This window comes from Carlito syrichta, unplaced genomic scaffold (assembly GCF_000164805.1).
Source record: "Carlito syrichta isolate Samal-C Ts95f unplaced genomic scaffold, Tarsius_syrichta-2.0.1 Scaffold314622, whole genome shotgun sequence".
NCBI lineage: Eukaryota > Metazoa > Chordata > Mammalia > Primates > Tarsiidae > Carlito > Carlito syrichta.
Genome location: NW_007258718.1, coordinates 499,106 through 511,773, shown reverse-complemented (window position 1 = coordinate 511,773; position 12,668 = coordinate 499,106). Strand labels below are relative to the sequence as shown.

Here is a 12,668-nt window from a genome sequence, read left to right as displayed (position 1 = left end):
CACCCCTCCCACCCCTCACCCCGGCACCCACCCCACCCCGCTCACCCCCCACCCCCACAGCTTCCCAGTGAACTCTGTGGGCACCCAGCATGCAGTTTCCTGCTTGCCAGTATTGGTCTGTTTGACCTTAACCTCAGCAAACTTTTACACCATTCAGTGGCTCTACCCCACCCTCTCCAGTAGGGTCTGAATCTCAGTCTCAGACGGGACCTCTTCCAACTTCAATCCATTCTAGATAGATTAGAGTTCCCTTTACCCTTTAGTCAATTCCTTTTACTCGTCAATAATTCTTTTTAGTCTTCCTTCCCTGATGTTGGTCAGGAATTCCCTGACCGGGCCCTGACTGGTACAACGCTTGTACATGTGAATTTACACACATTCCTGCTTAGTCCTTGGAGGGACCCTCAATGGGCAGCCCCTGGCTCCCTTCTCAGTCTGACTTCCTCAGTGAAGCCCTGAAGCATCTTGATTCACCTTCTTCTCTTGGTTACTCCCAGTATTAGCCAGGGTTCCTTGGAAAAACAGAAACTACGCCAAGTATTTCATGCAGAGAGGGATTGAATACAGGAATTTGGGTGCTTAAATCCTGGCTTTCCCTCTACGTAGCTGCAGGCAGGTCACTTAGCCCCTCTGTAACTCAGTTTCTACTCCTCTAAAGATAGAAATAATCATAGTACCCAACTCATAGGTTGCTGTGAAAATTAAGTAAAATGATTCATGAAAAATTTCCTAGTGCCCTGTACATGGTTAGTGCCCAATAAACGTAAGCTAGTATCGCCGTTACTGTCATAATCCTCTAAAACCTCCAGCACACCTGAGTGATGTATCTCAAAGCCACAGCAGAATCTATAACTGAGGCAGCAGGAAAAGAAGAGGACATTTTAGCAGCAAGACACCCATCTTCAGTTGTAGTAAGACCACCCTGCACTGGAGATGAGGTAGGGATACGACCAAGTGGCTCAATGCCTGTCTTCAACTTCAACAAGTTATACATCCAGAATTTTCTTCTCCTATACTGGGCAAAGCTCCCTCTCTCCAGATACCTTTTCCCAATTTTTAAATGAAAATGTAATATACGCAATATGGTTTTTAAACCGTCAATGAACACAAAATGGTATAGTTAAGAATCAGTCTCCCTCTCAACCCAAACACCCAATCCCTCAGTTCCCCCAATGCAAAGACAGCTATCACGATCCAGCTTCTTATGTGTCTTTCCAGACATCACCTTTTTTTTTTTGAGTTGGAGTCTCACTCTGTCGCCCAGACTGGAGTGCAGTGGCATGCTCCTGGCCATCGCAGCCTCGACCTGCTGGGCTCCAGTGATCCTTCCGCCTCAGCCTTCCAAGTAGCCCAGCTAATTTTTGATTTATTGTAGAGACAAGGTCTCGCCAAATTGCCCAGGTGGGTCTCAATCCACTTGCCTTGGCCTCCCAAAGTGCTGGGATTACAGGCTGAGCCACTGAGCCTGGCCTCTAGACATTTTTCTAAGCATATATGAGTAAGTATATAGGGTGACACACACTCAGAGACAACATGAGCACACCCCGGATGTGGCCCAAGCAGGGGGTTGGAGCCTGGGGAGGAGTCCTGGGGGTGGCCGACCCAGGACGTCCCTTTCCCCTCAGGCTCTGTGTGTGGGCATGCAGGTCCTGCTGAGGCCCTGAGTGTAGTATTCACGCCTGCTAACCACACCTTGCAGCCACACATGGTAAATGTCCTCCTGCACCCTTCCTTGAGGCAGTCAGTCCCCCGGGCTGGTTCAGACCGGGTTGAGCACGTCTAGATCAATGCTCTAATAAATTTTGGTTACCTTTAGTCCACCTTTGGTTCATTATAAGACTAAAAATCCTATCCCTAGAGAGAATTCACAGCTATGTTGCATACGTGCAACGTATATACAAAGCGCCTTCTCACACTGCACCTGCATACTAGAAACTACCCTATTCGAGCTTAACCCCATATTCTGCCCCGTGGAAAATGCCTGTATGCCTTTTACAGTCAGCGATGGCTTTTTACCTGTCTAACCAACTGCTCCTGGACCATCTTCCCTGAAGCCCACGTCTTGTCCATTATTTCTGTGTCATTTCTTCATTTCTCTTGGACACAGTCCCTTCCCTTTTGGGGTTTTTGGGAGTCTGACACAACAGTGTATAAAATGTTTTCATATTTTAATACATATGGTTGCACTGTTCTTGAATTTCCAGTAAATAGTATGTCTCAGAGAATACTTGCATTGATGCAGCTACCTTCTCTTTTTTTCTTTAATTTTATTCTTTTCCACATCTGCATAGTATTGTTTTTTAAATTTGTATAAATTTAAGGCACACAAGTGCAATTTTGTTACATGGTTATATTGCACAGTGGTAAATTCTGGCTTTTTAGTGTATCCACCACCCAAATAATGAACACTGTACCCATTAAGTAATTTTTTCATCATTCATTCACCTCCCACTCCCCTCCCACACCCCTCCCGAGTTTTCAACATCTATCATTCCACGCTTTATGTCCAATGCACAGTATCTTGATATGGATACAACATCAGTTGTTTAATCAGATCCCTTCTAGTGGAGAAGTGGAGATTTAAGTTGTTTCCAGCCTTTGGCTGTTAAGAACAAAGCTGTAATAAACCATTATGTATATACCAACTTTTACTTTTATGAGGCAGAAAATCATCTCACCTCTTGGAGATGGAGGCCCTAAGACCATCTTGATGGTCTACCAAGACAACACAGGGAAGGGAATGGGAAACCTGCATTCCAGTCCTGGCTCAGCCATGGACATCCTCGGCACGCAGACACATATCACCTCATCTCTGTGTGATTCAGGTTCCCTGTTTATCAGGCAGCAATCATTGCACCTGCTTCACATTGCCTCACAAGGGCATTCTGAGAACCCAATGAGATCATGTCCATGAAAGCTTGTGAGTGCTGTACTAACACGCAGGTCTCTCATCTGGTTATTTTCCAAACCTACAAGTGACCCATTGTTCTGCGAATGTGCCCATCAATCTTCAACATAGTGCCTGCCACATCCACTGCCCAGTTTCCAGGGAAACTGACCCCCCTGCAGCTCCTGCTGACAGACAGGCTACTGTGCATGGTACTGTATGCCCTGTCCACCATCTCCGTCCCTCCACTTGACTGCAGACTGTACTGGCCTGGCAACTTTCCCATCTATAGGCTATTCAGTGGCTAGCATGGAAAGCTCTGCCCTAGTAGAGATAAGCCAGGTCATTCTGAGTCTTGGCCCTTAAAAAGGTCTACTAGGTCTCCCAAGCTTCCCCAGCTTAGTCTAGCCTAGATCAGCCAGCCTTAGGTGTCCTGAACTAAATAAATATCTATTGTTGTATGCCACTGAGGTTTCATGGTTATTTGACATACAGTTGACCCACAGTACTTACTATACATTTCAGTACTTGGTGATTTTTTTTTTTAGTTGAGGTCTCACTCTGTCTCCCAGGTTGGAGTGCAGTGACAACAGTGGATTATTTGGTCATATATAATTGTTCCTTTGGGCAGGTGTCACCTAGTTAAGACCACCGGACTTAGCAAATAAAAATACAAGATGTCCAGTTAATTGAATTTCAAATAAACAATTTTTTTTAGTAGAAATGTATCCCGTGAAATTGTTATAATATATTTATGTTAAAATGTATCTAACATTCAAATTTCATGGAGCAGCCTATATTTATCTAGCAATCCTACCCCTAATGCTTGAGGTAAGATACATGGCAGCCATGAGATCATTCACGTGGTCACCAACGTAATGCCATAGGAGGAGAGCCACTGTTAAAGATTTGCAAGGACAGAAGGGAAACCTTGAGCATTCTCTTCTCTCCAGTGGCAAACCCATCCCTTAAATAACAATGATGATGGTAATGTTTTGCTTAGTCCCTGTATGGGCAGGGTGGGGGTTAAATACTCTACCTTATTTCCACATTGGTGCAGCAATGCAGGAAGGTAGCTGGGTCTTTATCCCATTTACAGGCCGTATAACTTTTCCTTGGTCACACGGCTGGAGAAAGCACAGAATTCAAATGCAGCCCTTTCTGTTTCCAAAATGCAACCCTGCCTTCAATGACCAAAGATGTTCTGTTGTCGTTTTCACAAAATGGAAGATGACAAAATATATGTCCCAGCCCTCCTATCTCTTTGCTGCCCTCCAATCCATCCTACCCACCTGGGAGTATGAATGACAGGGGTGTATTCGTTTGCTAGGGCTGATGTAACAAAGTACCACAGACTGAGTGACTTAAACAGCAGAAATGTACTTTCTCAAAGTCTTGGAGGCTAGACATCTGAAATCAAGGGGTCACCCGGGTTGGTTCCTTCTGAGAGCTGTGAGAGAATTATCTATTCTAGGCCTGTGATGATTTGACTGGGCTACTGGACGTTCACGTATCTAATTAAACATTACTTTTGGATCTATCTTTCCGGGTATTTCAGGAAGAGATTAGCATTTGAATTGGTGAACTGGCTAAAACAGATTGCTCTCCACAGTGTGGGTGAGCCTTGTCAATCCACGGAGGCCTAAACAGAACATGAAATTGAATTGCTGCTCTCTGTCTGACTACATGAGGCGAGACATCTGGCTTCCTGCCCTTGAACTTACACCATAAACATTCCTAGTTCTCAGGCCTCTAGACTCGGACTGGAATTTATACTACCAGCTTGCCTTGATCTCCAGCTTGCAGATGGGAGACTGGAACTTTCTCAGTCTCCATAACTGTGTGAGCCAACTCCATATCATAAATGTCATTTTATATCAGCTGCTATTGGTTCTGTTTCTCTGGAGAGCCCTGACTAATACAAGGCCTCTCTCCTTGGTCTGTAAATGGCCATCTTCTCCCTTGTCTTCACGTCTTCCTCCTTCTCGCCATATGTCCAAACTTTCTCTTCTTATAAGGACACTAGTCAAATTGAATTAGGACCTACCCTAAGACCTCAACTTAATCACCTCTATTAAAGACCCTATCTCCAAATAAAGTCACATCATGGGGTACTGGGGGTTGGGACTTCAACATATGAATGGGTGTGGGGAAGGGGGACTTGGTTCAGCTCATAACAGGGTTTGCAGAGCTAGTTGTAACTCATTCCAATACAATCCACACTTGAGAGAAACACCCAAGAGAATGCAACTCATAGGGTAGAATTCTGAGTTTCAAGTGGTAGAATTCAATTTTTCAGAGCAGTCCTCAAGGGTAGGAAAAGTCCATCCTGAAGTTCTTATTAACAGCGCCTCAAGAGTGTCACACCCTCTACTGAAAGGGTCCTAGCAACTGGTAGAATGCAGGTTATTATGAGGACAGGGGATTGTGATGGTGATTGGGTCGTGGAATCTGGTGAGGCCAAATGGTAGTGCCTCAAAAGATGTCCTTTGGCCCCAGTGGGCAGCATTGTGGTTTTCTGGATGGCAACAGAGGACCGGGAGATGATGGAAGCCCGGGGTGCGGGAGAGAGCTGCCCAACATTCCCCAGGATGGTACCTGGTGACTCCATGTCTGAAGGCAAGCCAAGGGCTTCTTTGGTAAGAGGGGATGTCCCATCTCACTGCCCCAGCCCATTCTACCAGGGGGAACAAGAGTACTTAAGGGACATGTGGCAGGAGCTGAGTGCTGGGAGGTTCCAGAGAGCTTCCAAGAAAAGCAGGTGACACGCACCCTACTCCCAGAACTGGCACCCAGCTGTAACCAGGTAGCCCTTCATAAGACTCTGAAGTCACTAGACGCTGACTTTGATCTCATTCATCTACCTCCAATTTGGGTCCATTTCCTTGCTCAGTGATGGGATCTGGTTCCCTCCATAGCCCTCTTGTTGGTCCCTACATGTTTGGGTTTTCTCAGCGTAGACCCTGGGTTTCTTTCTCTCTCTGTAACCCCAGAAGACCTGGTGTCTAACTTAAAGTTAGGTGGGGCTGGGGGGGAGAGGGACATTACCTCCTTGGTGATTTGAAAAATCATTAAGCCAGGCATGGTGGCTCACACCTATAATCCCCGCACTTTGGAGTAAGAGGCAAGAGGATTGCCTGAGCCCATGGGTTTGAGACGGGCCTGGGCAACTTGGTGAGGCCTCATCTCTACAATAAATCAAAAAAATTATCTGGGCGTGATGGCGTGGGCCTGCAGTTCCAGCTATTTGGAAGACTGAGGCGGAAGGATTACCTGAGCCCAGCAGATCGAGGCTGTGGTGGCCGTGAACGTGCCACTGCACTCTAGCCTGGGCAACAGAGTGAGACTCTGAATCAAAAAAAAGAAAAATCATTAGGAAGATAGACATCCACCTCAACTCCCAATGCCTCTGTTGGCAACTTTAGAGTACCTCTCCTTCACCCTCAGGTCCTGACAGTGCCGTGCAAGTGCCCTTCCAGTAAGAGCTCAGTTTAGATTTTTAAAACTCAGGACACGGCCGGGCTTGGTGGCTCAGCCTTTAATCCCAGCACTTTGGGAGGCTGAGGCAAGTGGACTGCCTGAGCCTGTGGGTTCAAGACCAGCCTGGGCAACTTGGTGAGACCTCATCTCTACAATAAGTAATTAGCCAGACATGGTAGTACTTGCCTGTAGTTCCAGCAACTTGGAAGGCTGAGGCCGAAGGATCGCTGAAGCCCAGTAAGTCGACACTGAGGTGGCCGTGAGTGTGTCACTGTAATCCAGCCTGGGTGACAGAGTAAGACTCCAATTCTAAAAACAAAAAACTTCAGGATGCTCATTCAACACTCTTTCAAATACCCCACTCCCGTGTGACCTGGGGCTGTGGGACTGCCATGGGGTGGAGTGGCCCTATCTTGACTTCTCGCTGTCCCCCCCTTCTCCCATCCCCTGCCCCAGGAGGTAGAGTCCCTGAAGCCAGACTCCTCTTCCAACCAAGTGGAGGAGATGGAAACTTGTGAGGACAGAAGCTGTCCAAGGTCGCCTAAGTCGCTGTCCTCCAAGGCCAGCCCCACTGCCAAGGGCCAGGCAGGTGACGGACCTGAACCCGCAGAGCTGCCCCCCACCCATGGGACGGACTGCAGCACCCAGATGGAGCTGGAGAAGATCCGCATGGAGTTCGAGCTCACACGGCTCAGGTGCCTGCACGAGGAGAATGAGCGTCAGCGGCAGCACGAGGAGGTCATGGAACAGCTGCTGCAGCAGCAGGTGGCATCCTGCCAGGTAGGTGTCAAGGACTGGGATGTGGGCGGGAGGCCTGAGGCTGCCACTGCAAGGGAGGGTGGCACTGCTGCAGTCCCAGGGAGCCTGGGGCCGGTGGGAGCCCACCTCGCCTGCACTGTCCCAGCATCCTGCCCTGAAGATCCCAGGGCTTGGCCAGAAGGGGTGGAGCATCCACACGGGCCATCTCCAGCCCCCGCTGCCTTGGGTCACTTCAGAGGTGCCCACTCACTGCCTTAAAGATCCCACCCAGGACAGCTGTTAGAGCTTCCATGTTAAACTGAGATCCGACTCTCTGAGGAGGGCAGAGGCTGGAGGGGCCCCAGAAACACATCCTCCACCCAAGGGCCCTTTTGAGAGTTTAAGGGAAAAGTCTCCAACACTTCCTCTGGGATTAGATTTCCACCACAATTCCTCTGCATCTCTTTTGTTTTGAACTTTTGTGATACTGTAAAATTGTTTGTTTTTAATTTGTATTCTTAAAGATGTGGGATACAATTCAGGATTCAGTATATAAGTGGACATCATACAGGTAAATTTTGGGCCTCCCTTTGGTCCCTACTTTGTGTGGTTTGAGATCGGGCACCCTGACCGATATTGTGCCCACCTCTCCCCCCAGCAGTCCAGCAGTATCCTGCTACTGCCAATCCCTTTCTTACAGTATTATGGTAAATGTCCAGGGCCTGCTTATGAGTGAGAACATGTGGTACTCCATTCTTTGTTTCTGTGATAGATCACTGAGTATGATAGACTCTAAATCCATTCAAGTTGCTGCAAAGTCTATGTTTTTCCTTCTTTATGGCTGCATGATATTCCATCGTGTATATGTACCACATTTTTTTTTTATCCAGTCCAGTTTCAATGGGCAGCACCCTCTCTGCATCTCTTAAAACATGATGCCTGGAGACTAGACCCAGAATTCCCACTGCTGTCTGGCCAGTGAATTTTGACAGAACCATCCCCTTCCTGCTCGGGGATGTGTTTGCTGTGTTAGATTACCCTGCCTCGCAACCAACTGAAATAGCCATCTGGTCACCAAGAAATGTACCTCTCCACCCCACCCCCAGTCTGTCCTAAATGAGGGTAAGAAGGCCTACTTGGGATTAAATGGGATGTAAACAGCTCAGCACAGTGGCTAGACTACAGTAAACACTCAGTAGTGGAAGATGTTATTGTTTAAGGTAGTATTGCCCGGGTTTTCAAGTCAGATCGTCTTGGATTAAAATCCTGGCTCTACCATGTATAAGCTGCCTGGCATCAGGCAAACTACTAATCCTCCTTGAGCCTTGGTTTGCTCAGCCATGAGGTAGTATCTACCCTCACAGGGCCGCTGCGAGGATTAAATGAGAAAATGTATGTAAGGCACTTTGCAATGAGCCCAGCACTTTAGGTAAGCACTCGATAAATGTTAGCTATTACCATTTTTATGTACTCATGCAATTCTCTTCTTGACCCGAACGCAGCAACTTACATTGATCACTTTCCAGTCTTACTGGGATATAATGTATTGGCTCCACTTCCCAGCTCTGAGTCATCCTCAATTCTGAGAAGCATGTCTTCTGCCTTAATCCAAGTCATTGCTGTAATTGTTGGGGAGGAAATGACCTCAAGTAAATACCACTCAAGGTCTCTCTACAGGTTAGCAATGTTCCATTAATGAGCAGCCTCAAGCTATGTTCTATCCCACTCACATTTCTCCACCTTACCCAAAAATCTATCTGAGACATGACTGTCAAGTTGTTTCCCAGAATGAAGATATTGCATTACATATAACATTTCCCCAATTAGCTGGTTACTTTTAGGAAAATAGGATTGGTTTTGCATAACCTGTTCTCAATGAACACACAATGGCTTCTTAACAATTTTTTTCTTGCTCAAAAAAACCAGAATTTACTTATAAAAATTTGTGTATTTATTCTTACATGTTTAATCTTCCATTACCCTCAAATGTGTGATGCAATACACCCATCGAGATGCTTTTTCCACTGCTCAAAACAGTTTTTGAACTCCTCAATTTTGATGCCTCTTAGTGTTTCTGCCATTTTTTGTTTTACCTCTTCCACATCAGCAAAACATTTCCCCTTTGATGACTTTTTTCATTCAGAGAAACAAACCAAAAAAAAGAGTCACTTAGGGCAAGATAAGGTAAATAGGGAGGGTGGGGCATGGGGGTTATGCTGGTTTGGGTCAAAAACTGCTGAACACTCAGCATGGTGTGGGCAGGTGCACTGGTAAAACACCCATCATGAAATGGGCAAACACGTTGAAAGAATCTCCAGAAAAATTTCACTGAAGGTGAACTCAGCCTCTTACAACAATGCTGGCTGGTACTCTGATGCCAATGGCTTCCTAGAACACTTACCTAGCAGGGCAAGCCTGTACTACATGGGGTCTGAGCTCCACAAAATAATTTCATTTTTGGGGGGTGCCTCCACATATAGAAGGGATATCCTTTCATGGTGCCACTGTCCAGAAGACCAGGTTGAGTGCCAAGGCAAACTGTCTAGAGAAAATTCCCAAGACCCCAGTATCCAGATCTGGAGATCTTGGAAACAGAAGGGGACTTCCCACATGGCTGAGACTTCCTACAAGTGTGACACTGCCCAGGTGTGTGACTCCAATGGGCAGCATGAGGGGTAAGGAGAGAGGAAGGTGTTACTCCAGGAGGAATAAGATCAGCTCAAAAAGGAAAAAATAATGCATTCCCTCCATGTGCCAGTTACCTGATTAGGAATTTTTCATTCATTATCTCATGATCTTGCGAAATGGACACTGCTGTCCTTTCCTTAGGGTAAGAACCATGACCTGCCCAAGGTCACATTCAGGCAGGGGCAGAACAGTACTGAACGCAGTCTTGCCTGGCACCAAGCCTGGAACCGCCATTTCTACCGTCTTCTCTTCCCTACAGTTCCCGGGAGGCTTCCAGGATCTCCTGCTGCCCCAGAACCAGTTTGCCATGTTCCTGTACTGCTTCATCTTTATTCACATGATCTACGTCACCAAGGAGATGGTCTTCTTTCTCTTCTCCAAGCACTACCTGTTCTGCATTGCGGCCATTTTGTTCTGTTTGATTAAAACATTCTGGTCATACTTCCAAGTGCCTTTGCTCTTTCCATCACTGGGAACCCCATCCAAGTTAGCCCCCAGCCTCCCTGGTATCTCCTTCCCATACGCTGTGCCTTCCTCCCATCAGAACCTGCTCTTAGGAAGGCTCTGCAATCAGCCACTTACACCCAAGTGTGAAAAAAAATGTTCATGCCCCCCTTGTACTGAGTCCAAGTTCTCACTACCCACAATGCTGCTTTATCCTGGGTAGAGAATTTCAGAAGTTAGCGGTTAGGGCAATATCTGTGGGGAAGGAGGGGTTTGGAAAGCCTTTCCAGAATCACAGAATTGCACCATGACCAAGTTTGTGTGGGTTCCACTACATCCACTCACATTCATAAGTAATCTGAGGGGTGAGAGGCCTGTAATATGTTTGGGGGTAGCCCCCTGGCCCAAGATGTCCACGTTCCAATCCCCAGAATCATAACTATGTTACTTATATGGAAAAGGAGACTTCGAGATGTGATTAAATTAAGGACCTTGAGTTGGGGAGATGATCCAGGGAGACCCAGGGGGGCCCACCGTCATCACAAGGGCCCTTATAAAAGGGAGGCAGGAGGGTGACAGTTAGAGAGGAGATGTAACCGTGGATGGAAGCAGAGGTCAGAGTGTTGTGGGGTTACTAGTCAAGGAATGTGGAAGGCCTCTGGAATCCAGAGAAGGAAAGAAAACAGATTCTCTCCTAGAGCCTCCAGAAGAAACCCAGCCCTGCCAACGCCTTTAAGAGTTCCAACAATTCAGAACGTAATAGAATTTAAACCACTACCTTTGTGGTAACTTGTCACAGCAGCTACAGGAAACTAACACAGGAGCCAAGACCCCTGCTTTCTCCAGCGGTACCAATATGCCAGCATATCCTCACTAGGCCACTGGCAAGGGTCTGTTTAGCACCAGGCCTGAGTGGCACTGTGCACAACTTGCCAGATGGGCTTGGGTCCAACCTTTGGACAGTATGTGGTTAAAAAGAAGAGACACTGGCGCTCCAGAGGCCCAGGACAAACCAGTCAAAACATGATGGGAAGGGGTATCCCTACCACTATACTGGGCAGTGCATGCCCTGGGTGAGGCAGGTAGCAAAAAGGGCATTTCCCCTTTCCCCTTTTTTTAAAAGAGTTGGGATCTTGCTCTGTTGCCCAGGCTGGAGTACAATAGTGTGATCATAGTTCACTGCAGCTTCAAACTTCTGGGCTCAATTGATCCCTCCACCTCAGCCTCCTAAGTAGATGGGACTACAGGTGGGTACCACCATGCCCAGCTAAGGGCATACTCATAGGGGGCACAGGGAAGGAATTAAATGCCTGATTGGGCTCAGAGGAAGTGTTTCATGTTACTCTACTGGAAAAATGGAAAGAGAAAAAAATGGACACATACATACCCACCCCATATCCGCCTACCAGCCTAAGCACACATACTCACAGAAATGCAGAAAGGTTAACCCAGAAACAAATACATCAACCTTCACAGATACACAGTAAATAAACAGTTGTCCACAACCCACAAACAGACATGCAGCAACAACCAAAAGAAATAGACTTTGAACACCAGAGGGCTCACAAGCAGGCACAAAATGAAGCCGCCCAGTGTGCATGTAACAAAGAGGAGTTCAACTCCCCAAGTCACCAGCTCCCCAACTCCTGTTCCAACACACACACTCCTTAATAGATTGCTAGCTGCACTGACCAGCCAGGCAATGATGGCTGCCTATGGCATAGGAGACTCTAGTGACAACGAGGCTGGACACAGCTGGGCAATCAATCAAGTCTTTATTGACCCCTCCTTCTCTTTGGCAGAGGGTTCTCCCTTAAGAGGGACACAAGAATGAGTTTCTGTCTCATTCGGCTCCCTGGATAATGCTCAGTGAAACCATGTGAAAAAAAAGGAGCCTGCCTTGGGACTTCAATGTCAGGACACATTATCATGCCATTTAAGTCCATGGTGACTTCTCATTTTCCACCCAATTCAATACATCCATCCCCATTTACTGCTGCATATGACAGGTACTTAACTTGGAAGTGATAAAACTGTCATTTCTCATTAAACTTTCCATGATGGGACTTTTGCTATGGGTCACTTCTCACAATCATCTTATTCGATCTGGGTTTCTGGTATGGGATTGAGGTGAGAGAAAGAGAGATCAGGAGAGCAAAACGTTTTAAGGCCCACCTGTTTTCCTTGGGATAGCAGACAGAATTGGGAGTTTGTAACAACAAAAACAAAAATACCAAGTGCTATAAGGCCATTTAGTCCATCCCTCTGCTGCCACGTAAAACTGGCCTTAAATACATTCATCTTAAACTTCAGAGAAAGAGTTAACACTCTTGAGCAGTTAAGCTAGCATCTCGTCTCACACCCTTAGCCATGGGCATGAAATCCCTTCCCCTATCTGAAGACTGAAGCCAGTTGCCTAAGATCTGCCCTC

At 46.8% G+C, this 12,668-nt stretch overlaps 1 protein-coding gene across 1 annotated transcript; it reads left to right on the top strand.

Annotated features, from left to right (window-relative positions):
- The first annotated feature begins 5,409 nt into the window (after nucleotides 1–5,409).
- TMEM247 (transmembrane protein 247) lies at nucleotides 5,410–11,908 on the top strand. Its single transcript, XM_021719399.1, has 4 exons — nucleotides 5,410–5,526; nucleotides 6,824–7,147; nucleotides 10,053–10,299; nucleotides 11,754–11,908. Exons 1-4 carry the CDS (start codon nucleotides 5,410–5,412, stop codon nucleotides 11,906–11,908), a joined length of 843 nt encoding a protein of 280 aa, XP_021575074.1.
- The last annotated feature ends 760 nt before the right edge of the window (nucleotides 11,909–12,668 follow it).

What these genes read in the sequence shown, in the direction of transcription:
- TMEM247 (XM_021719399.1), top strand. Translation starts at nt 5,410, where the DNA reads ATGGCAACAGAGGACCGGGAGATGATGGAAGCCCGGGGTGCGGGAGAG. An exon ending in GCAAGCCAAGGGCTTCTTTG is followed by an intron (nt 5,527 to 6,823) that starts GTAAGAGGGGAT and finishes CCCCTGCCCCAG; the next exon opens with GAGGTAGAGTCCCTGAAGCC. An exon ending in AGCAGGTGGCATCCTGCCAG is followed by an intron (nt 7,148 to 10,052) that starts GTAGGTGTCAAG and finishes TCTTCCCTACAG; the next exon opens with TTCCCGGGAGGCTTCCAGGA.